General features: G+C 38.9%; 1 protein-coding gene across 6 annotated transcripts in view; it reads right to left on the reverse strand.

Annotated features, from left to right (window-relative positions):
• IGSF11 (immunoglobulin superfamily member 11) overlaps positions 1–24,819 on the reverse strand; it is a 367,364-nt gene that overhangs the window by 18,348 nt on the left and 324,197 nt on the right. For 5 of the 6 annotated variants that reach the window (XM_089331731.1, XM_089331730.1, XM_070072174.2 and 2 more), the window contains 3 exons: positions 9,156–9,319; positions 7,587–7,794; positions 5,276–5,431 (listed from right to left, as the gene is read on the reverse strand). In XM_089331731.1, coding sequence (XP_089187857.1) covers positions 5,276–5,431; positions 7,587–7,794; positions 9,156–9,194 — 403 coding nt within the window. In that variant the 5' untranslated portion in view covers positions 9,195–9,319. The remainder of the gene's footprint in view (positions 1–5,275; positions 5,432–7,586; positions 7,795–9,155; positions 9,320–24,819) is intronic. The other variant, XM_051819022.3, reaches the window with a different exon arrangement.

A 24,819-nucleotide genomic window follows, 5' to 3' on the forward strand; every position in this document is an offset into this window, starting at 1 on the left:
CATCATAATAATTAGAAGTACCTAATGTTTAATAAGTGTTTCTATATGCCCAATGGTGTTATTAAAATTTTATATGTGTTTTTGTTTCATTTCTATCCAACCAGGAGGTAGCTGCTATTTTACAAATAAAACTAAGGGGCTGGCGCTATGGCATAGTAGGTTAAGCCTCTGTGCTGCTAGCATCCTACATGGATGCCAGTTCAAGTCCCAGTTCGCCACTTCTGATCCAGCTCCCCAGTGATGGCCTGGGCAGAGAATGGCCCAAGTGTTTGGGCACCTGCACCCACACGGGAGACCCGGAAGAGGCTCCTGGCTTAAGATCGGCCCAGCTCCAGCTATTGTGGTAATCTGGGGAGTGAACCAGCAGATGGACGATCTCTCAGTCTCTGTCCCTCTCCCTGTAACTGTGCCTTTCAAAAAAGATAAATAAATCTTTTAAAAAATGAGAAAACTAAAACACAAGGTCATAAACCTAGCAACTCCTGGACCCAGGATTCAATACTATTCCTCTGACTCCAGAACCTATGCTCTTAAAGACACTCATGTGCTTTCATATTGAGAAAATTAGCAACTTCATTTCACTATGTGTGAACTTGGACCAAAGACATTGCAGAAAATCTCAACAGACCTCTACCAATAGAGAAACTGAATGAAAAATCTACCAACAAAACAGAGTAAGGAAAAGCTTTCACAGATAATTCTACAAAATCATCAGATGATCCTTAAGGTCTCACACTCACTTTATGAGACTGTTTAGTATTTTGACTTAAAAATGAACCAGGACAACAGAAGGTAGAAAAGAATCATTCACTTTTCATTACTAATACAAAAATTCTATTAAAAATTAGTAATCTTAAAAGAGTATTTTATATCTAAAAATCACAATCAAATAGACTTTATTCCAGAAATGTGAGCGTGTTTTATGCCACAATTTTGGGCTGGATAATTCTTTGTTTAGTAGCTACCCTACACATAATTCAGTTTGTTTTCTATTAATTGAGGCATAATTGACAAATAAAATTTGTATATATTTATGGAATACTATACAATATAATTAGGTATATTTGGATATACATATACACCTAGCTAATTAATATATCCTTGGATAGCCATCCTTATGTGTACATGTTTTAATATCTATTCTCAAGCACACAACATAGTGTTATTAAATATAGTCAACATGCTATACATCAGGTCTCCAGAAAGGATCCATCCTGAATTAAAACCTTCATCTAAGTGATTTAGAAAATACCGTTTTTCTTTGAGATTCATTTTATTAATATAAATATCAGAGGTGAATTTAAATTAAATCAGACTCAATATGTACATTTTTACAATAGATACGGTGTCCTAGACACTCTGATGATCAATGCAGAGTTTGAATTTGGACAATTTGGTTTTTAATCATTGGTATTCAAGTTCATTAAAGTAGCAAAGAATATTCAAGTTCCAAGATGATACCAAGAAATGTGACTGATATGCGCTTACACAGAAACAAATATGGATGGTTCTCAACTTACAAGCAGCTGCTATTCAAGTGTTTATTTGTAACTGCAAACTCCATACAAACTTCTGTAGAAATGTTTTACATATAAACCATGGAATCTTAATGCTGCTACAGAGGACCTTGAATATGATACTGTTAATCTCCCTGTTTTACAAAAAAAGTAACGTGGAGCCAGAAAGGTGAACAGTCACAGAAACAGTTGCTGGAAAATCTGCAAGTTGAATATAGTTTTTGGTATTTCAAGACAGGAGTTATTTTAAGCATGTCACTTAAAATGGTGAAATTTATAAGTCAGTCCACAAAAAAAGCTAGTTAGACCACATTGGGGTTGAAATGTGTAGAAATGAACAATCAGGAGGGAATAATAGTATTCCAGAAGTCATCATTAAAGTAACCCGAAGTTATTATGTTGAAAGGAGCTTTTAAAAATAATTAATTTGGGGCTAGGCTAATTAAAAAATGAATGGGAAGGTACATCAACATTTCTGTTGGGTTTCTTAAAGGAATCTTGTATGCTTTTTCAAGCCTTGTAATGCTAGCTCTTCAGTATTTCTAACTTCATACAACTTAGGACTATCTTTTTTCCATGACAGACATGCACCATCAATATGATTCAAACTTACCAAGAACAATGAAGGTTGTTTGGGGCCTCTCCATTACTGCCAAAGCTGTGTATTATATATTTATATAAATATAAATTAGCACTTATCCACAGTGGACAGGACAATTCAACACATGTGCAAAGTATGCAATGATAAAATCAGGATAATCAGAATTTCCATATCCTTACATTTCTCTGTGTTTGGATCTTGAAAGCTCCTCTCATTTAGTTCTTCATAAAATGTAAGTGAGTTGTAAACTATGGTCACTAGTGTTGCAGAACACTAGAACTTACTATTCTTCCTATCCAACTGTATTTTGGCACCTGTTACCAACCTCTGTCTTCTCTTCTCCCTGTCCTTCCTAGTATCTAGTAATCACTATTATACTCTTTCTTTCTTTGAAAGCAATTCTTTTAGCTTTCATTTATGAGTGAGAACATGCAGTATTTATCTTCCCTTGTCTGGCATATTACACTTTTGAAAAATGACCTCTACTTCCTCCCATCCATGTTGCCACAAAAGAGAGAATTTCACTATTTTTATAGCTGAATGATATCCGGTGTATATAGATTTTCTTTATTTGTTTTATCTACTCATCCACTGATGGACACTGAGGTGGATTCCATATCTTGGCTAATATGAACAGTGTTGCAAAATAAACAGGGGAATTCAATGATCTCTTTAATATGTTGATTTAATTTCATGTAGAAATATACCCAGAAGTGAAATTCAACTTTTCACATATAAATTAAGATACGTAGAGGCCAGCATTGTGGTACATTGGGTAAAGACTCCACCTGAGATGCTGGCATTCTATATGGGAACTGGTTTGCGTCTTGGCTGATACACTTCTGATCTGGCTTCCTGCTGCTAATGACATGGGAAACCAGCGGACAACAGCCCAAGTGTTTGGGCCCCTGCTACCCACATGGCGGACCTGGATGAAGCTCCTGTCTTCAGCCTGCTCCAACCATTGCCATTGCAGCCATCTGGGGAATGAACCAGAGGACTGAATAAACCTCATTCACTCCCCTCCCCTTCTCTCTGTAATTCTTTTGAAATAAATAAATAAATAAATCTTTTTTTAAACTTTTATTTAATGAATATAAATTTCCAAAGTACGATTTATGGATTACAATGGCTTCCCCCACATACCGTCCCTCCCACCCACTACCCTCCCCTTTCCCACTCCCTCTCCCCTCCATTCACATCAAGATTCATTTTCGATTATCTTAATATACAGAAGATCAGCTTAGTATACATTAAGTAAGGATTTCAACAGTTTGCTCCCACACAGAAACATAAAGTGAAAAATAATAGATGATTTTTTTTAAATGATGATGAAATCAGATCAGACCTATTGTCATGTTTAATCCCAGTGAGAGTCAAGTTGGGAGTTGATTTTTTTTTTTTTTTACAGAGGATCAGTTTAGTATACATTAAGTAAAGATTTCAACAGTTTGCACCCCCATAGAAACACAAAGTGAAATATATTGTTTGAGTACTCGTTATAGCATTAAATCTCAATGCACAGCACATTAAGGACAGAGATCCTACACGAGGAGTAAGTGCACAGTGACTCCTGTTGTTGACTTTACCAATTGACACTCCTGTCTATGGCATCAGTAGTCTCCCTATGTTCCAGTCATGAGTTTCCAAGGCTATGGAAGCCCTCTGAGTTCTCCGATTCTTATCTTGTCTAGACAAGGTCATAGTCAAAGTGGAAGTTCTCTCCTCCCTTCAGAGAAAGGTACCTCCTTCTTTGAAGACCTGTTCTTTCCACTGGGATCTCACTCGCAGAGATCTTTTGCCAGAGTGTCTTGGCTTTCCATGCCTGAAATACTCTCATGGGCTTTTCAGCCAGATCCGCATGCCTTTAGGGCTGATTCTGAGGCCAGAGTGCTATTTAGGACATCTGCCATTCTATGAGTCGGCTGAGTATCTCACTTCCCATGTTGGATCACTCTCCCCTTTATTTATTCCATCGGTTAGTGTTAGCAGGTACTAGACTTGTTTATGTGCTCCCTTTGACTCTTAGTCCTTTCATTATGATCAATTGTGAACTGAAATTGATCACTTGGAATAGTGAGATGGCATTGGTACATGCCACCTTGATGGGATTGAATTGGAATCCCCTGGTATGTTTTTAACTCTACCATTTGGGGCAAGTCAGCTTGAGCATGTCCCAAATTATACATCTCTTCCCTCTCTTATTCCCACTCTTATGTTTAACAGGGATCACATTTCAGTTAATTTTCAACACTTAAGAATAACTGTGTATTAATTACAGAATTAAACCAGTCATATTAAGTAGAACAGACAAAAAAACTACTAAGAGGGATAATGTATTAAGTTGTTCATTAACAGTCAGGGCTATGCTGATCAAGTCACCATTTCCCATAGTGTCCATTTCATAAATAATAAATAAATAAATAAATAAATAAATCTTAAAAAGAGATTTGCAAATAGGCAGTGAATGCTGTAGGATATATTTTCTATTTTAGATATGATGCAATATTCAAGATCATTAAATTTTATTTTCCTGTCACGGAAGATTGCATGTGTAATTCTGTAATTTCTTCCATTTATTTTCTAAAATGTCTTCAGTTTTTAAAGGATATTTCCTTCCAAATAAAATTTAAACACTGAGCTTACATGCAGGAAACTACCTAGGACGCTCAAATCTCCTCCATAGTTACCAATCTGGTGATCAATTTCTGGATCTCCTGTGAACTGAGCCCTTTTCCTGGGCTCTTTCCTATCTTCCTCTTCTAATTAGACTGTGACTAGGCAGATGTTTTTTCACACTAAAACAAGAAGTTTTATGTCAAGTAGGAAGTAGATTCTCTGATAGAAACCTCAGTGATTGTCTCACAGCTAACTCAGAGGAGCTACCATTTAGCTATTTTAACTTGTCACTCTAAAGAATGGAATTTTCATATGTAGTTACCACTGGGCTAGATGTCTTTCATAAAGGCAACATAAAGAAGAGAAAGAAAATGCTGTATTTCCTTTAAAGCTAAAAGCACAAAAGAATTCACAAAGCTTTATCAGCAGTTACAAATACGGTATGTTATTTTTCAAAATCTACTACAGTTGATTACTTTGTGAATCTCAGAATTTTCTGTGATAACTAATAAAATGGATAAAGCAGTACTGTACATACCCTGAGTGGCTGTTGGAGGTAGTTTGAGGGTATTGTCTAACTTCTCCCAAAGGTAAGTTGGCCGAGGAATGCCTTCCTCTGAGTTACAGAGCAGGATGACATCACTGCCAATATCCTGGGATCCTTGGATTTGGCAGTGTGGGGCAGAAGGGGGAACTATAACAGGAAAAGTAAGCAATAAAGGACACATTTACTGTGAGGCAAGGGATGAAGAAGGAGACATCAATATTCACTACACTGGAACCGCGGATAACACTGTCTTTAGAACGTGTGCCAGGAGACAGACTCATGGCTGAAAGCAGAGGACAATCATGCACCAATTCACAGGGTTTGCAACAGGTGCAGGACTGGCAACATCAAGCAACAGGGACCAGATATGTAGAAGGGGCTACACGTTTGGATTTATTACATTTCCAAAGTGTCTTATGGTCTTAGTTTCATTCCGTTTCCACCACTGAATTCTTAAAGGGTCTTTAAAAACACTGCTGAATGAGGTCACTTTCAGAGATTTCGAGGTATAACAGCACTCACCTTCCAGGATATTCCCGGCAAGACCACCTTAGCAACCTTTTTGTTACTTACCAAAAAATAAAAAGAAACCCAGACAGCCCTGCTTTATGCCCATTCTGCTTAATGGTAGGGAAAGAGAGAACAGTATTCAAAGAAGGCAGAAGCTGATAGTAAGGAATGGACACTTTATAATCATTAAGATAAGGACATAAAAGACAGGGAACAAAAAAGTATCAAAAGCACACTAAAGTAAGAAGGTGGTGATTTATATTAAAACACAAGGAAATCAAACTAAAAACAAAGTCTGTAGCCTAAACTCTCATATTGGAGAATGTCAAATGTAGAGTTTAAGTCCAACTGATGATGCATTTGTAATGCTACTGACTTTCCATAAATGTGTTCACCTTTTCAAAAATGAATGAGTAGAAAATGAATGTATATTTCTACAAAAGCTCAAGAGATAGAGTCAGTAGGGGAAGAGAGAACAGTGAAAGGGTATAGATGGGAAGAGTAAAACAACAACAACAACAAAAAACCTCAGAGGATCCTAACTGCCTGAGGGGGTGAGACCATCTCTAATTTACTGCCTCTGACTTCACCACTGCAATGTCACACAGCACTTTGTTGGAGGTAGAATTAACTTCCTAAAGTAAATTAAAGCTTTCTTTTATCGTCCTCTAAAAAATGAAGAAATGCATAAGCTTGGATAACTTAGGAAGTCAGTTACTTTATAGAAACAAGCATCAGAGTAAAATTTCAGTCCACTGGTACTGACAGAGTCTTTTAAAATCTATACGATTTTCAATACATTGCCATGAATAAGACTTTGAAAATAGAAATTTCTAAACTGGTCCTTGTTTTTCTTACTCTGTTTGAAACTGTGACAAAAAGGCATGAGGGTTACAACATCCTCCCACTCACAGAGGGAAAAGTGGCAAGAACTCCCCAAAGTCTATATCCTCAAGTGACTTGACAAGGAAATGGGAAACAAGATGGGGAACAGCTTGCCAAGGGCTGTGGAGGTGGAGGCTGAGCGGTAGGAGGGTCAAGGACAGCAGCCTTCACCACTCCCCTCCTCCATCTCCTCAAATGAACTGAATGTAGCCCCCTCTGCCACAAGTCCCCCCTTGGAATGCAGTGCTTGATACTGAAGACAAGGGAACTGAGAAGTAACACGTTCAGAACTGATCATTTATAATAGCATGGCATAACAGAAAGAATGGTTTGAGTAAGGAGGTCTAACGTTTATTCTAAACTGCATTACTGTCCAGTGTCTCTGTAACCTGGGAAAAGACCCTTGATCTACTTGGCCTCAGTATGAAGGTGATAACATCATTTACTGTTCAGACAAGAATACTTTTGAGAGTCCAAAGAGGTACTGGTCAAAGCCCTGATGTTACCCAGTGCTGCCTAAGACATGAAGTAACAGCATTATTCCTCCCTGTGCTGAAACCTGTGCTGCTCCGTTTCCACAATAAGTAACTCTAAAGAGTAAGTTCTGTCTTATAGAAGCTTAAGGGACCCAAGAGGCTACTTTTAATAGTGTTTTATACCACTTTCCCCCAGTTTCAGAAAGCCACTTAAGAAGTAATTTTTAACAACTCCCTGACATGAAGAAAGGAGGGATGGGCAGATCATGTTTAGGAAGCAGGGAAAAGCAGAAGGAACGGAGCTAAGGGAAGACAGGTGGAGAAAAAGCAAAGCAAACAGGGCATAGAGGAAGGAAGGGCAGGAGTTAAATAGGCTTCAGAGTAGATTTCATGAGTGGAGCCCCAGGTACCTGAACATTTCTGTCACTCACCTAACACTGTGAGACCAGTGACCCCAATGTTCCTGCCTCCTCTGTCTGGCAGGTTGTTGACCAAACACTGGTAGGTGCCTGTATCTGACAGCTGAGTGTTATTAATGAAGATAGAGACATTGGTGGTGGGCATGGTGCCTGTGAATCCCACCCTACCATGGAATCGGGGGGCACCATCAAACATTTGTCCACCCTGATACAGAATGACCTGCAAAAGAAAGCACAGTGAATACAAAATCCCTCCTCAACATTTAACAGGAACTGCACGGTACACTGTACTGGACAATGCTGCATTAATTGCTGGGAGATTTTGTTTCGAATATGAGAGTTGCCACCAACTTTTTGCCACAGCACCTGTCCATAGGTACCTTGAGGCTCCACATTCTTGCATTTAAAATTAAAATAACATTTCTTCTTTACCTAATACATCATAACATAGAAAATGTCCTTATGCTACCTCACTATCAACCCATCAATATTGTTACCAGTTCAAAATTTCAATATAAAGTGTTAAGAATATTAGCATCTCCATTCTCATGTTTGCTATATTATAAAATGATAGACTATAGTTACAGTGGGAATATACATAAACATATAAAGAGAAGAGCTGCATTATTTTAATGTCAATTCCTATTGTTAGCTAACTTTGGTTAATTAACGATAGCTGAGGACTCTGAAAGGTACAGCAAAAAGCCACACCATTTTGGGCTAAGAATGAGGGACTCTAGTCAACCTGTAAATCTTTGATGAACTAAAGTTCTTTTTTCACTTCTTTCACTCCAACATTGACTCCTAAATTGATGAAGTTGAACAAAATGATCTTGAAGGCACAGTGTAACCACAAAACCGCACACTTAGCAGAAAACAAGCAGCTTCTATTGGATTTCTTATCAAGCCATGGATCTTATTAAATATTTTTAGGTTGTAATAAGCTTATTGAAGCAGGAAAACTTCACAAAATAAATAAGATATCATTATAAATAAAAGTGTAGCCATTATTACAATTCACTAATTTTCTCAGCATTATTTTCTGCAGTGGGTACTAAAAACTATGGGTCTCTTTCCTGTAATTGATACAGCTTACTGGGAGTAGCTTGCATTTGCACTGACATTCTTATGTGTACACACTCCAATTTACATAAGGGTCTCTGAGATTAGCTAGTATGCCTATCTTTTTAATACTTATAAAATCAAGTACTGCTACCTAATATTAATTCCTTCCCAATCACTAACTTTAACAAGCACACTCGTGGTGTTAGTGCCAGTCCCATACTTTGCTTTTTCTGTCTTGGTATTTTTCCTGTTAGCAAAGTTTCTGAAAAAATTCCAAGTTGCTAAATAAAATTTTCAGGAGGATCCCCTTAATATTTATTAATTTTTTAAAAAAATGCATTTCTAAATAAAGAAGATAGCCTTTGCTGCTATTTAACTAACAGTAAAGATGGTGGGACTTAAAGCCACACAGGCACACTACAAATGTCACTGTATTCTAGAAATCAAATGTTTACTCACGATGCTTTCCTCTCTCTCTTCCTATCTTAGAGGTAGCACAGAACAGATCAGAAGTACCTGCTCAGGTTGGTTAGCATTGGAGAGAGGGATGACCATCCAAATGACATTGAGGTTAAGGAGAGCAGCGCTGGTAGTGAACGTGCAAGGCAGGACTGCGGTCTGACCCCGGGCCACCTGGACACTCCCAGGGCTCTCTGACACCTCCAGGGATGCTGCGACACCTGTAGAAGAGGAACAGGGAGGTTACACGCTCGCACTTTCTGGCAGTCCAAACCCCTTCAGAAGGACTGTGTGTTCTATATGGTCACAGTATCATTGATAACGTGGACAGACAGACAGGACAGTCTTTTTTTTTTTTTTTTTTTTTTTTTGACAGGCAGAGTGGACAGTGAGAGAGAGAGACAGAGAGAAAGGTCTTCCTTTGCCGTTGGTTCACCATCCAATGGCCGCCGCGGCCGGCGTGCTGCGGCCGGCGCACTGCGCTGATCCCATGGCAGGAGCCAGGAGCCAGGTGCTTTTCCTGGTCTCCCATGGGATGCAGGGCCCAAGCACCTGGGCCATCCTCCACTGCACTCCCTGGTCACAGCAGAGAGCTGGCCTGGAAGAGGAGCAACCGGGACAGAATCCGGCGCCCCGACCAGGACTAGAACCCGGTGTGCCGGCGCCACTAGGCGGAGGATTAGCCTAGTGAGCCGCGGCGCCGGCCGACAGGACAGTCTTAATAAACACCTGCGGATGAGTCAACTGAGTGAAAACAACAAAAATGGCTCATCGCTCTAGCTTTTGGAAGTCACAGTTGAAAAAGATTAGAAACTACTCTAGTTGGCTAGATTGAAACACAGTATGATAGAATTCAGCTGACAGCATTTGAGCATCACTTGCAATGATGAAAAAAGACGAGAAATAAACTAAATTTTAAGGTGTCATTATATTAACACACTGCAATATTAAGAGACCATACATAAATCTAATAAAATATGTGTATCATCCATATGCTAAAATCTATGGAACACTGATGAAACGAGTCAGTAAGACTGGATAAATGGAGAGCCATCCAATGCTCATCCATTGGAGATTCAGTCTGGTGAAGATGTCGATTTTCCCCCAATTCATCTCTGGGTTCAGAACAACCCAGTCACAATCCTTGCTGGTTTTCTGAAGATACTGACAAACTAACTCTGAATCATGGAATAGAGAGTATTGAAATGCTTTCAAACGCTTTTCAACAAAGCTACAAGACAATAAAAGGGGGAAAGATGGTCTTACCAAAAACTGATCACGGGAAAATTTGATAGTAATATGCCAAAAAAAGAATTTAAACTCCTTCCTCACAGAATATATAAAAATAAACTTAAAATTTCCACAGACCTAAATGAAAGAACTGAAAGATAATATTCCCATATAGATGAAAAATCTTAGTGACCTTGTGTGGGGAGCAATCCGGACTAGACTAAGTTACTCGAATTAGGACTTATTCTATGCATCTGCTCTCCCACAATATGGCGCTGGGAGAGAAGTAAACAGCTTCCGCACAGCTGCCTCCAGTTCAACCAATTAACTGTAGGACTTGCTCCTGATTGGAGAGCAGCGTACTCAGCCGAGTTGGGATTGGCGGAGGAGGACTATAAAGGAGGAGAGAGACGGCATGCACGAGGGAACATCTATGGGGAACATCTAAGGGAACCCGTGCAGCCCCCAGAGAGCCGGCCGGCGGTGTGCCGCTCCCCTGCGGAAGTGGGGAATGCGGCCAGGGGGAACTGCCCTTCCACGGAGGTGGAAGGGATAGTAGCCAACCCGGGAAGAACCAGCAGCAAACCCGGGGAGGGCCGAGCAGACGAAAGAACAGCGCAGGGTCCTGTGTTGCTCCTCCACGAAGAGGGGGAGCGACATAATGGTGCCGTGACTCGGATATGAAGCCTAGGCAGGGCTTAGTGTCGTTCCTCCACGAAGAGGGGGAGCGACAACCTTGGATTAGTCAAAAAGCACTTATATATGCCACCGGAACTATGAATAATAAAAGAAACAAATTAACACAATGCACTTTATCTAAGTAAAAAAAAAAAAAAAACACTTTGTAATTTCAAAACAAAATAGGGTTGGGCACTGTGCCACAACTGGTGAAGTCACTTCTTGGGACACCTGTATCCATATTAGAATGCCTGTGTTCCAGTCTCAGTTCCTCCACTTCTGATCCAGCTTCCTGATAACGGGCGCCCTGGGAAGCAGCAAGTGATAGCACAGGTCCTTGTGTCCCTGTCGCCCACATGGAGGACCAGGATGAAGGCCAGGCTCTTGGCTTCAGTCTAGTCCATTTTTGGTTGTTGTGGGTATTTGAGGAGTGAATCAGTAGATGGATGGATCTCTCTCTCCCTCTCCCCCTCCCCTTTTAAATAAACAAACTAAAAAATGACTTTAAAACCAAGACAGAAACTGGGAGAAAATATTGCATAGTATATATTTGATGAAGAACTTATCCAGAATATGAAAAGAACTTTTACGAGTCAATAATTTAAAAAGACAATGTAATTTTAAAATGAGCAAAAGGTTTGAATATACACTTTGACAAAAACTCATAAGCACATGGAAATATACTCAGTATCATTCTCAGCAAGGAACTACATGTTAAAACTACAGTAAGATATCACCACATATCCAATGGAATGGGTGTAATCAAGACAATACCAAGGTGCATTGTTGGTGGGAATATAAAATGGTATGAGCACTTTGGGAAATAGTATCAATTTCTTAAAAAGTTAAACATAAGCATACCACTCAGCTCAGCGATTCCATTTCCTAGGAATCCACCCAAGTAAAATGAAAATGCACCTACATAAAAACCATTTATAAATGTTTGCAGCACTATTCATACCATGCCCCATATCAGAAATAAATCAAATACCCATAAAAAGGTTAATGGATAAATAAAAACAGTATGTACATAAAGTGGAATAGTATTCAGAAATAAAAGATACAATTTAGAGCATATGTATGCTTCTCAAATATGTTTCTCTTAATGAAAGAAGTCAGATACAGAACACACTACAGAATAGATAGTTTCACACAGATGAAATCTCTATAAAAGGCAAATTTATAGGTTTAGGAACCAGATTAGGACATGCCTGGGGCTCAAGAGGAAGGAGTGGGGACTGATACAATGAAGTTCAATGGGACTCCCTAGGATGATGAAGAATACTAAAAGCAGATTCCTATGATGTCTGTAGACTGTAATAGCAGAAATAATTGAATTTCACTGCTTAAACGGGTGCATTTTGTGGAATATAAACTATATCCCAACAACACTGTTAAAGAAAAAAAAAAAAAAACCTAGTGATTCACCAGAGCCAACTCCTGTCGAGTCAAAATCAACTGTTATCCCTTCTGTAAAAACTGCCTGCACCACTGGGATGATGCAACAGCATGAAAAAAGGCAGGTTAAAATAGGTCAAGGAGACTCTACAAGAAGCTATTCTAAATCACAAAAAATACATTAAATCCACAGCAGTACCTCTAACAATTCTATTTTGAAGTTACAGCATTTGAATTCTTGCAAAAAATGTAGCATAACATACTATTATGATTACAATTCATTTTTGAAGTAAACGTACATAACACCTTCCTACTATGGAACTCAATGTTCTTTACATATAGTCTGATGATGTTCTCAGGAGTTCTGTGTGCAGAATAAAATGTTTCATTAAACAGCCAGCTGTGATATAAGTTTCCAAGTTAAATAACATTGAGGAAAGTTTCTAAGCTTTAAAAAAAGGAAGCTGAAAGAATCCCAGGCATTAGAGACAGAAAAGGAAGAATATTTGATCATAGAGCAGACAAAAAAGAAACCAGACCAGAAGTGAGATAAGGGAGGATGTACATTTGTCACAATTGGACAAATTGAAGATACATACCATAGAGATGTTTTATAGGAAAGTTGGTCACAGAATTTACATCACTGCATTCTTTAGACAATATTCCAGGGAAGATGTGAGGAGACTATGCCTCCATTCACTATAAAAACAATTTCAGGTTGAACTCACACAACCTCTAAAGCAAATGTTCAGGAAAAAAAAAGGCAGTAGGTATTTGGTATAGAGGTTAAGACGCTACACGGAACACCCACTGCCCATATCGGAGTGCCGGGTTCAAGTCCCTTTTCAGCTTACAATTTAGATTCTTGCTGATACACATCCTGAGAGGCAACAGGTGATGGCTCAAGTACTTGAGTCCCTGCCATCCAAGTGGAGACTTACATGGAGGCCTTGATTTTTTTAAGATTTTATTTATTTATTTGAGAGGCAGTGTGTGTGTGTGTGTGTGTGTGTGTGAGAGAGAGAGAGAGAGAGAGAGACAGAGTGTGTCTTCTACCGATTGGTTCACTCCCCAAATGGCCACAACGGCTGGAGCTGGGCAGATCCAAAGCTGGTGCAGGGAACCAAGCATTTGGGCCATCTTCCACTGCTTTCTCAGGCCTAAGCAGAGAGCTGGATCATAAGAGGAGCAGCAAGGACATGAACCAGTGTCCATATGTGATGCTTTTGCTGCAAGCAGAAACTTAGCCTACTAGGCCACAGCACTGGCCCTGAGTTCATGATTTTAACGAGGCCTAGCCACATCTGTTGCAGGCATTTAGAAAGTGAATCAGCAGATGAAAGATCTTGAGATTCTCCTCCTCTCTCTCTCTCTCCCTCTCCCTCTCTCTCTCTCTCTCTCACACACACACATACCATGCCCTTCTGCCTTTCAAACAAAAGATAAATTACTAGATAAATCTTTAAGAACAGGAAAAAATGACAAACACAAACTAAGAATGAAAGAGAAAGGTGTAGGCTTGGGAAACTGTTAAGCATAAGATGAGCAGGTATGCAGGAAAGGGTGGGAGGTAGCGAGGCAGGACAAGTCTGCTGCAAAGAGCAGGCCCCAGGGTCAGCAGAAGCTATGAAAAGTCAACCTCATTTACTTCACATTTGTACATAAGATAAATTCTGACATCTCAAGTTTTGAGATAACTGTAGAAGAAATATTCCAGATGAGTTGCTTTCAGAATTTGTAAAGGTATGGGTTTGAAGCTGGGCAGACACGGATTAAAAACTGGCTCTCTCATCTGTTTAGCCACATGGCTTCAAACATTTCATTTAAGCTCTGAGTCTGTTGCTTTATCAGTGAAACAGGGCTAGATCCCTTCAGTACATTAGCAAAGGCTATGGGGAGCGAGCGCCCGATGCTGAAGATGGTGACTACCATTAACATTTAGGGCTCACTGACCATATCAAACAAACACTAAACACTATGTATATACTCACTCAATCCTATGAGGTATCCACCGACAGGAATTAAAAACCAGCTCAAGATTACAGTCACATAGCTAGGAAGGGCTAATCTCTGGATTCAAACCTAGGCAATTTGTCTATAGAGAACATACACTTAACTACTAAATGTAACTACTGCATAGAAATCACTCTAGAAAGTTTGCTGTTATTATCATACTATATTATATAATCACAAAATGTAAAGCTAGAATTAAACTTTACATAAGCACAGATGGAAACTCCCTCTACTTTCTGCTTGTAAACCAGCAAATCAGTTTCAGTCTGCACTGTCCCTTAGAGATCAAAGGAATTTATCTGGAGCTAGCTGCTTACGTGATTTTGAATTGCAGGCTCTTGGACCCGCTGGTGACCTGATCATCATCGACTGTCCCCTTTTGTAGCTTCAACCCTTCTCTCTGCACTGTAGAGTTCCTGACTGAAGTAAAACATCCTCAAATATTTCATCTTAAAATTCCCACCTCCCCACATGCCGCAATCCTCTCAAAGGATTTCCATCTGACATTTTGAAAGAACTTCATACTCCCTCTCTCGGTAGGTTCTCTTCCTATTCAGTCTTCAACCCAGTCCCTCCCCTATCACTTCTTAAAAGCAGTTCTCTCAAAGCTCCTTAGAAACTCCCTTGTGACTACAGGACTCTTGTAATACGTGTGGATTCGGCACCATAACAGAACAGACAACTCTCCCCTCCTTCACACACTTCCGCCTTTGCTTCAGTGGTGTAGTTCGCTTCTGGATTCTTCCCATCTCTCTGGATACATCCTCCCAATCTCTTTTGCTGTCCTACCCTTCACCACTTGGCTACTAAATAATGCTGGTATTCCTCAAAGGGCTGCCTTGTCTTATTATTCTAAAATTCTGTCTCTACAGAATCTCATTTTCTATTATGAATTCAAATATCATATGCCTGCTAACAGTTTCCAAATTTATTTCTAACTCAACCTCTCTTAATACCCTAGACAACTCCAAATGACCATCTGGGAAGCACCTCTAACCCACTTGTAGAAGATCAAGTTCTTCCCTTCTGTACCTACCTGCATCTCCTGTGTGTCTGGCTCCTTTCCATTGTTCCCTGGGGCAGTGAATTGTTCAAAGAGAACCAAGCTGACAATCCAGAATTGAGGAATATTTCTCATCTTTTTCTATTCTCTTATCTCCCAAGCCCAACCCAGGATCCAATCTTATGCAATATACCAACTAAACTTCTCTTCATTTCTTGAGTCCAGAGCTTGCTCTGTCCTTTTCCCCTGTCTGGTCTGCTTGGTCCCCGACTCCCTACTTGAGAAACCATTCATCTTTCATATTATCTCAAGTTGTTATTTCCTTGCAGAAAGCCTTCCTCACAGTCTGTGCTCAGGGTCTCACAACCCAGTATGAGAACACTATTCAAGGTTGTAATCACACTTTCATTAGTGGTATTACTTAACAAATCTTCACCAGTATACTGTCAGGTCAATAGGAGCTCCATCAATTCATGAACACATTAAAGTGAACTAATCCAATTCCTCTGATTTCACATGAAAACACCCATACTAGAGTCCAAAGAGATAGGCTTGCCTAAGTTCTTAAGATTAGGATCTCTTCTTAATTCCAATAAAGTCTGTTTTCTGTTTTCTAAATTCTTCCATGACCACGCCAGAAAACAAAGTGATAAGGACAGTTTTGACTTTTAAGATTTTTTTACTTAAACAAATTCATATAATTCATAAATACAGATTTAGAAACATCATATTTTTTACCCTACCCTCCTTCCTATCCATACTCTCACATTTCCTTCTCCTTCCTCCTATTCCCTCTCTTAATGTTTACAATGATCTACTTTCAGTTTACTTTATACTCATAAGATTAACCGTACACTAGAGTTCAACAAATAGAAGAAAAAAAATCATTGTTCTTCAATGGTAGACAAAGGCTGTAAATAGTCATCTAATCTCAAAATGTCAATTTCACTCCTACTCCTTACATTTTTGGTACTCTTATTAGTTACCAGGAACAAGGAAAACATATGGTATTTGTCTTTTTGGGATGCACTTATTCTATTAAGTATAATGGTTCCCAGTTGCATCCATTTTGTTGCAAAATATTGGATTTCATTCTTTTTTTATGTCTCAGTAGTATTCCATACTATCTATCTACCACAATTTATTTATCCAGTCATCAGTTGATGGACATATAGGATGATTCCATATCTTAGCTATTGTGAATTGAGATTCAATAAACATGGGGGTACATATAACTCTTTCTTATGCTGATTTTATTTCCTTTGGGTAAATTCCCAAGAGTGGAATTGCAAGGTCATAGGGTATATCTATTTTTCAGCTTTCTGAGGAATCTCCATATTGTCTTACACAATGGCTGCACTGGTTTACATTCCACAAACATTGGATTAGGGTACCTTTTCCCCCACATCCTCATCAGCATTTGTTGTTTGTCCCTATCTGTATCAGGACCATTCTAAAGGGGATAAGTGACACCATATTGTAGTTTTGATTTGCATTTCCCTGATGGCTAGTAATCCTGAGAAGGTTTTCATGTGTCTGTTGGCCATTTAAATTTCCTCTTTTGAAAAATGCCTGTTCAAGTCCTTTGCCCACTTTTTTTTTTTTTTTTGACAGGCAGAGTGGACAGTGAGAGAGAGAGACAGAGAGAAAGGTCTTCCATTGCCGTTGGTTCACCCTCCAATGGCCGCCGTGGCCGGCGCACCATGCTTATCCGATGGCAGGAGCCAGGTACTTATCCTGGTCTCCCATGGGGTGCAGGGCCCAAGTACTCGGGCCATCCTCCACTGCACTCCCGGGCCACAGCAGAGAGCTGGCCTGGAAGAGGGGCAACCAGGACAGAATCCGGCGCCCCGACCAGGACTAGAACCCGGTGTGCCGGCGCCGCAAGGTGGAGGATTAGCATAGTGAGCCGCGGTGCCGGCCTGCCTACTTCTTAACTGGATTGTTTGTTTAGTGGTTGTTGAGTTTCATGATCTCCTTATGGATTCAGGATATTGATCTTCTATCAGTTGCATATTTTGCAAATATTTTCTCCCATTCTTTTGGCTGCTTCTTCACTTTGCTGAGTGTTTCTTTTGCAATGCAGAAGCTTCTTAACATGATGTAATCCCAATTATCTATTTTGGTTTTGATTGTTTGTACTACTGGGGTCTTTTCCAAGATGTCTTTGCCTATGCCAGTGTCTGATCAATTTTGAGTGGATTTTTGTATAATGTGTAAGAAATGGGTCATATTTCATACTACTGCACACACAGATCCAATTTCCCCAGCACCTTTTGTAGAAAAGACTGTACTTTCTCCAGGGATTGATTTTAGCTCCGTTGTCAAAGATTAGTTGGCTTTAAATGTGTAGATTGATTTCTGGAGTTTCTATTCTGTTCCATCGGTCTACATGTTTATTTTTGCACCAGTACCAGGCTGCTTTGATTATAAATGCCCTGTACTATGTCTTGAAATCTGGTATTGTGATGCCTCCAGTTTTGTTTTTGTTATTTAAGATTGCTTTAGCTATGTGGGTTTTTTTGTGTTTCCATATGAATGTTAGTATCATTTTGTATAGATCTGAGAAAAATGTCCTACCTATTTTGATTGGGATTCTACTGAATCTGTATATTGCTTTTGTTAGTAAGGACATTTAAATAATATTAATTCTTCCAATCCATGAACAGGGAATATTTTTCCTTTCTTATATCATCTTCTTTTTCTTTAATGTTTTGTAATTTTCATCATAGAGATATTTGACATCCTTGGTTGAATTTATTCCAAGGCATTTAATTTTTTGTAGCTTTTGTGAATGTTAATCATCTTCAAAGCTATTTCTCAGCTATGGCATTGTGTATACAATAGCTATTGATTTTTGTGTGTTAATTTTATATTCTGCCACTTTACCACACTCTCATATGAGTTCCAACAGTATCTTAGAGGAGTCTTCCAGTTTCCCTATATATAGAATCATGTCATTTGCAAGTAGGGATGAACTGACTTCCTCTTTTCCAATTTGTATCCCTTTGATTTCTTTTTCTTGCCTAATTCCTCTGCTAAAACTTCCAGGACTATGTTGAGTAACAATGGTGAGAGTGGGCATCAATGTCTGGTTCCAGATTTTAGTGAAAATGCTTCCAACTTTTCCCCATATAATAAGATGCTGGCTGTAAGTTTGTCATAATTTGCCTTGACCATGTTGAGGAATGTTTCTCTTATACCCAATTGATTAGGGTTTATATCATGAAAGTTGTTAGCAAACTGGTGCAGTTTGTAGCCATGTGGCCACAGGGCCCAACCTCTGGCCAAGCTCCACCCCCATCCTAATGGGATTCGTTACTCCTGCTTCCCTGCCCACCCTCGGGCAAAATTTTAAAAGGGCCTGTTCCTGAACACGTGCTCTCTTGGTTCTTCTCTCCTGTGCTCTCTTGGTTCCTCTCTCTAGCCTCCTCCTCTGGTCTCTTGGCTCTCTCTCTCAGCTCCTCTCTGCTCTCTTCTCTCCTTGCTAGCTCCTCTCCTTTCTGTTTCTCTCTTATACTCTCTTTCTCTCTTTCCCTTCACCGCCCCTTCACTGCGGTCTGTTGGGTGTTCCCCAATAAACCCTCCCCCTTACTCCAGTGTGCGGTGTCTTTTGCGATGGCTAACATTAATATATAACAAAAGTATGTTGTTTTATCAAATATTTGCTCTGCGTCTATTGACACAATCATGTGGTTTTTATTCTTCATTTTGTTCATGTGATTTCTCACATTTATTGATTTGTGTATACTGAACAGTCCTTGCATAGCAGTGATAAATCCAAGCTGGTCCAGGTGAATGATCTTTCTGATACGTTGTTGGATTCATTTAGCTAGTACTTTGTTGAGAATATCTGTATCTATGTACATCAGGGATATTGATCTAGAATACTCTTTTTGTGTTGTATCTTTCTGTGGTTTTGGAATTAAGGTGATGTTGGCCTCATAGAAGGAGTTTGGAAGGATTCCCTCCCTTTCAAATGTTTTGAATAGCTTGAGAAGAAATGGAATTAGTTCTTCTTTAAATATCTGGTAGAATTTACCAGTGAATCTACCTGGTCCAGGGCTTTTCTTTGCTGGGAGGGTCTTAATTACTGATTAATCTTCATCTTGGTTATGTGCCTGTTTCAGTTTTCTATGTCTTCATGACTCATCTTTAGTAGATTGTATATGTCCATGAATCCATTTCTTCTGGATTATCTAACTGGTTGCCATGTAGCTCTTTGTAATAATTTGATGATTCTTTTCATTTCTGTAGTATCCTTTGTTACATCTCCTTTTTCTTCTCTTATTTTATTTTTGTGAGTCTTCTACTTTTTTTGGTTAGTTGGGCCAATAGTTTATCAATGTTATTTTTTCAAAAAACAGCACTTCATTTCACTGACATTTGTATTTTCTTTTTTGTTTCAATTTTGCTTATTTCTTCTCTCATTTTAATTATTCCTCTCCTACTACTAATTTGGGGTTTGGTTTGCTGTTTTTCTAGGTCCTTAAGATGCACTGATATCTCATTTATTTGATGCCTTTTCAATTTATTGATGTAGGCATCAATTGCTACAAATTTCCCTTATATCACAGTCTTTGCTGTAACCCACAATTTTTGATATGCTGTACTGTCATCTTCAATTGTCCAGAAATTTTTTTGATCTTCTTTTTGATTTCTTCTATGACCCAATGTTCATTTAGGAGCACATTGTTCAGTGTCTATGTGTTTGCATATTTTTTAGAGGTTTTTTTAGTTGTTAACTTCCAACTTCATTCCACTGTGGTCAGGAAAGATACTTGGCATGACTACAGTTTTTTGAATTTGCTGAGACTTGCTTTATGGCATAGCATATGGTCTATTCTAGAGAAAGTTCCATGTACTGATGAGAAGAATGTGTATTCTGAAACTGTGGGATGAAAGGTTCTGTAGATATTAGTTGGGTCCATTTGGTCCATAATGTAGATTAGCTCTATTGTTTCTTTGTTGATTTTCTGTCTGGTTGATCTATCCGTTGATGAAAGTGGAGTGCTGAAGTTCCCCATTCCTATTGTTTTGGAGTCTCTGCCTCCTTTTAGATCCATTAACATTTGTTTTATATAGTCAGGCACACTGGCTTTGGGTGCATATATTTTTATTACAGTCACATCTTTCGGTTTAATTGACTCCTCTATCATTATATAGTACCCTTCTTTGTCTCCTTTAATAGTTTTTGGTTTAAGGTCTATTTTTTCCTACTATTAGGATGGCAATACCTTTTTTTTTTGTCTTCTGTCAACATAGAATATCTTTTTCCATCCTTTCACTTTCAGTCTCCTATATCTTTATTGGTGAGGTGTGTTTCTTGTAGGCAGCAAATAGATGGGCATTGTTTTTTAATCCATTCATCCAGTCTGTATCTTTTAATTGGAGAATTTAGGCCATTTATATATAAAGTTAATATTGGTAAGTATTTCTACTGTTTGCTTTGGATTTCCTTTGTACTTTTATTGGGAGATTTTCTGCCTTCACATTCATTCATAGACTATCTTGCTGTGCTTCTGTATGTAGCACATCCTTAAGTATCTTTTGTAAGGCTGGATGAATGGTGAAAATTCTTTCAATTTTTGTTTGTTATGGAAAATCTTTATTTCACCTTCATTCGTAAACAAGAGCTTTGCAGGGTGCAGTATTCTGGGATGACAAGTGCTTTAAGACTTAGACTATGTCTCTCCATTCTCTCCTAGAATATATGGTTTCTGATGAGAAATCAGCTGTGAGTCTAATTGGAGATACTCTGAAAGTAATCTAGCATTTCTCTTTCTTTACCAACAGGCCTTATACTGACCAACAAAAACTCAAATTAATTTGTAAATATATCTATTATACTCTGCCTGATATAGATAGAAACGTTCAACACAAAAAGAGTGTTAGTCTCTTTAGCTACTTCTCCAAGGGGTAGTTTTCTTTAAGTTATCCAAGACTCTATGATATCAAGTATTAGATACCAAAGAGTTTTAATACAGATTAATAGGGGTGGGCATTTGACATAGCCATTATGATGCCACTAGGTATGCTCATGTCCCATATCAGAGTGTCTGGTTCAAATCCCAGCTTCAATTCTGATCCAGTTTCCTGCTACTGTACAACCTGGAAAGCAGTATATAATGGCTCAGGTTTGTGGGAGACCAAGATTGAGTTCAGGACTCCTGGCTTCAGTGTGGTTGTTGCAGGCATTTGGAGAGTTAACAAGCAGATCAATGATCTCTTTTCTGTATTCGCTCTGTCCTTTTGTCTCCCTATCTCAAAGATTAATTAATTTAAAGGAAGTTGGCTGAAAACTGGATGCATAATAATTTTAAGGACCACACAGGAAGTCAGTCAGGAGTAATAACCTATAAAGAGGCACTATGGAGAGAATTCTTACATTACTTATGTTGGAAGATCCAATCCATTTCAACCTCCCATCTTCCCCTCCAAAAGGTCTAAATTCCTTAAATATATTAGGACAAAAGACTTCTGAGTATTCCCAATGGATCAGCTACAAACACACATAAGAGCTTGTGTAGGTTCATGTTAATTTCTGCCCAGATGGCTTCCAGAGGGGATCTCAGCAGGAAGGAGCTGGAGGCTCCCCTCTGGATTCCTGGAGCATGCATCACTAGTATTCTGAGAACCACACATGTACTTCTATACATAAATTGAGATTTTCCTGGTTTAGTTTTAAAATTCAGAGTGATCAGAAAAGCTGTATAATCTGATTTAGTGTTCATGTAGGGAAAGAAGAACTGGCCTTTGAATAAACTTCAAGGGATGTGAAACTCAAAATGAAGTTGCTTTACGATTCTTTCTCAGGTCTCCTCTTTAACATACTGATTAAGCTAAACATGGTTTAAAAATTCTTACAGTAAAAGTGAAATGAATTGTTGTCACATTTTAAATGCTTAACTTTTTTTCCATCCTACGAAAAAAAATCCATAAACTAAAAACCCTGTTACCTTTTAGAGTGTATTTACATGCTTGAAATTTTAGGCAAGAATTTTAACTTTAATGATAACTGTTATATTAAAAATTCACTTAAATACCTTATGATTTTCAATATTTACATGTAATACATAATTGAAGAGTTGAATTGGCAGCATTTTTGCAGAACTGAATCTTTTCTTAGTACTTTCAGCTCCCCAAAATTAAGTCAACTCATGAATTCTGAATGACTCCTAGCAATTAAATAAAAACTACATAAAGTAAATGGCTGTATTTCCTCTGAGGAGTTGAAATCCTAAGTTGCAGTTGTGTAGACTCTTTCTATAGACTTTTATTTCTCAAGTTGTAAAGCTGAATGAAATTCATATTATCTCAGACCAAAAAGTACAGCAGGGACAAAGAAGCTGCAGAGAATCCTTAAAATTCCTACAAGCGATTATCCATACTACACAGTCTAAATAACAGATAAGACACTTAAATCTACCTACTGCTATACTCAGATGACATGAAATCTTTGCAAGCTCACTGGAGCTAGAACACTGGAAGTTCAGAAATAGAGACTGGCCCAAACAATCCTACTGAGATTTCAAAACAGAGCATTCTCTGATGTCTGTGGAGCTCATGTTGCAGGATCAGCCCAAATGCCAGAACACTTCCCTCTGGGAATATAGTCCTCAAAGCAACAAAAGGATCTTATAGCACTTTGGGCATCATTCCTAAACTAATTTTATAATGTTAATATTATACCAATACCAAAGCCAGTGAAGACAATTCATAGACTAACATCCCTCCTGAGCAGACACAAAAGTCCTTATCAAAGTATTAACAAACTGAATCCAACAATATATAGAAGGGATAAATTTTCAGGACCAGATTAGGTTTCTCCCAGTAATGCAAAGTTTGCTGAATACTTAAAATCAACATGATTTACTACATTGACATATTAAAAAAGAAAAAAAAATCTTTTCAATAGACAAATTGCAAATTGATAAAAATTACCAATTCATTTAAAAAGCTTCTTCAAGCAAGAAAGAATAGGGAACTTTCATAAAGTGGTAATAAGCATCTACCACAAAGAAGACAGCTAAAATCATACTTAATGGTAAAAGACCTTCCTCCTATGCTTAGACACAAGGCAAGAATGTTTGTTGCTGTCACTTCTATTCAACATAGAAAGCACAGCAAGAAGAAAAGGCACACAAATGGAAAAGATTAAGTAAAATTGCACAAGTATTTATTTGCAGATAATATAACCATCTACGTTAAGCATTCTTATGAATTTACAAAAAAACAAAGTATCCTAATAAATGATTTTAGAGAGGTTGTAGAAATAAATATACAAACACCAGTTATATTTTATGTAGAGCAGCAACACATATTTAGAAATTGAAAATGTCACCATAGTACTTATAACATCACCAAAAACCTGAACTGCTAAAGGATAGCTTTAACACAATGAGTAAGATTTGTACAATATACATATTAATAAAATAATAAAACTCTCCTGAAATTAATTAATTCACTTATTTTGAGAATGCAACAGCTGAAGTGAGTTTATTTGTGATAAGCCACAAAAGTGCCCCACGCGGAGGAGGGGCCCCAGAGCTGGGAGTCCATCGCCCCAGCAGGACTGAACCCCCTTTATGTTATTTCCTTTTGCCTGCTGGCTGCACTTCCCCTTGATGCCTATTTTGACATGGCAATCCTGCCTATTCAAAGGTAGCCTGACTGAGCCTGTGTGCCCCCCTTTAAAGCTTAAGAATCTAATCTGCAAGCCTCCTGGCTTGAGTGAAACAAAAGTTCCCTTTCTTATTTTTTCCTTCTAACAGCCAGCTGTGGCCCTGCGGCTGGAATGACATGCACTCCTGCACCTAATGCCTACCTGCTGGGTAACTCAGCACCTGAAATGTGGCTGTCCTGCTCTGGGTAACAGGCCCCTGATGGTTGCCATCACCCTGCCTGTAGATACAGGGTTTGACCCTTAGTGTCTGGACACCCTGGAGCCTGGAAGAGATCAGCTAGCCTGCAAGCAGGGATGAAGTGCAATGGGGAAGAACAGCCAGCTCCCTGTCTCAGTACCAAGCGGGCCCTGGTCAGATGCTGGGAATGAGAGAGAGAGCATATGTCCCCATCACCCTCACCAGTACAATGCACAGGACCAGTAAGCTCTGGTTACAAAAAAAATGCAACGGATGACGGGATCAACCCTGACACTGTGTCCTGTCTGCAGTGACTAACCCCAGAACATAAAATCTTGGACCCTGAGGCCAGTGCTGTGGTATAGGGGGTAAAGCTCCTGCCTGCACTGCCAGCATCCTATATAGGCACTGGTTCAAGTCCCAGCTGCTCCACTTCCAATCCGGCTCTCTGCTTTGGCCTAAGAAAGCAGTGAAAGATGGCCAAAATCCTTGGGTCCCTGCACCTATGTAGGAGACCCAGAAGAAGTTCCAGGCT

Source organism: Oryctolagus cuniculus, chromosome 4 (assembly GCF_051225735.1).
Source record: "Oryctolagus cuniculus isolate XC-2025 breed Fujian yellow rabbit chromosome 4, ASM5122573v1, whole genome shotgun sequence".
NCBI classification, from domain to species: Eukaryota; Metazoa; Chordata; class Mammalia; order Lagomorpha; family Leporidae; genus Oryctolagus; species Oryctolagus cuniculus.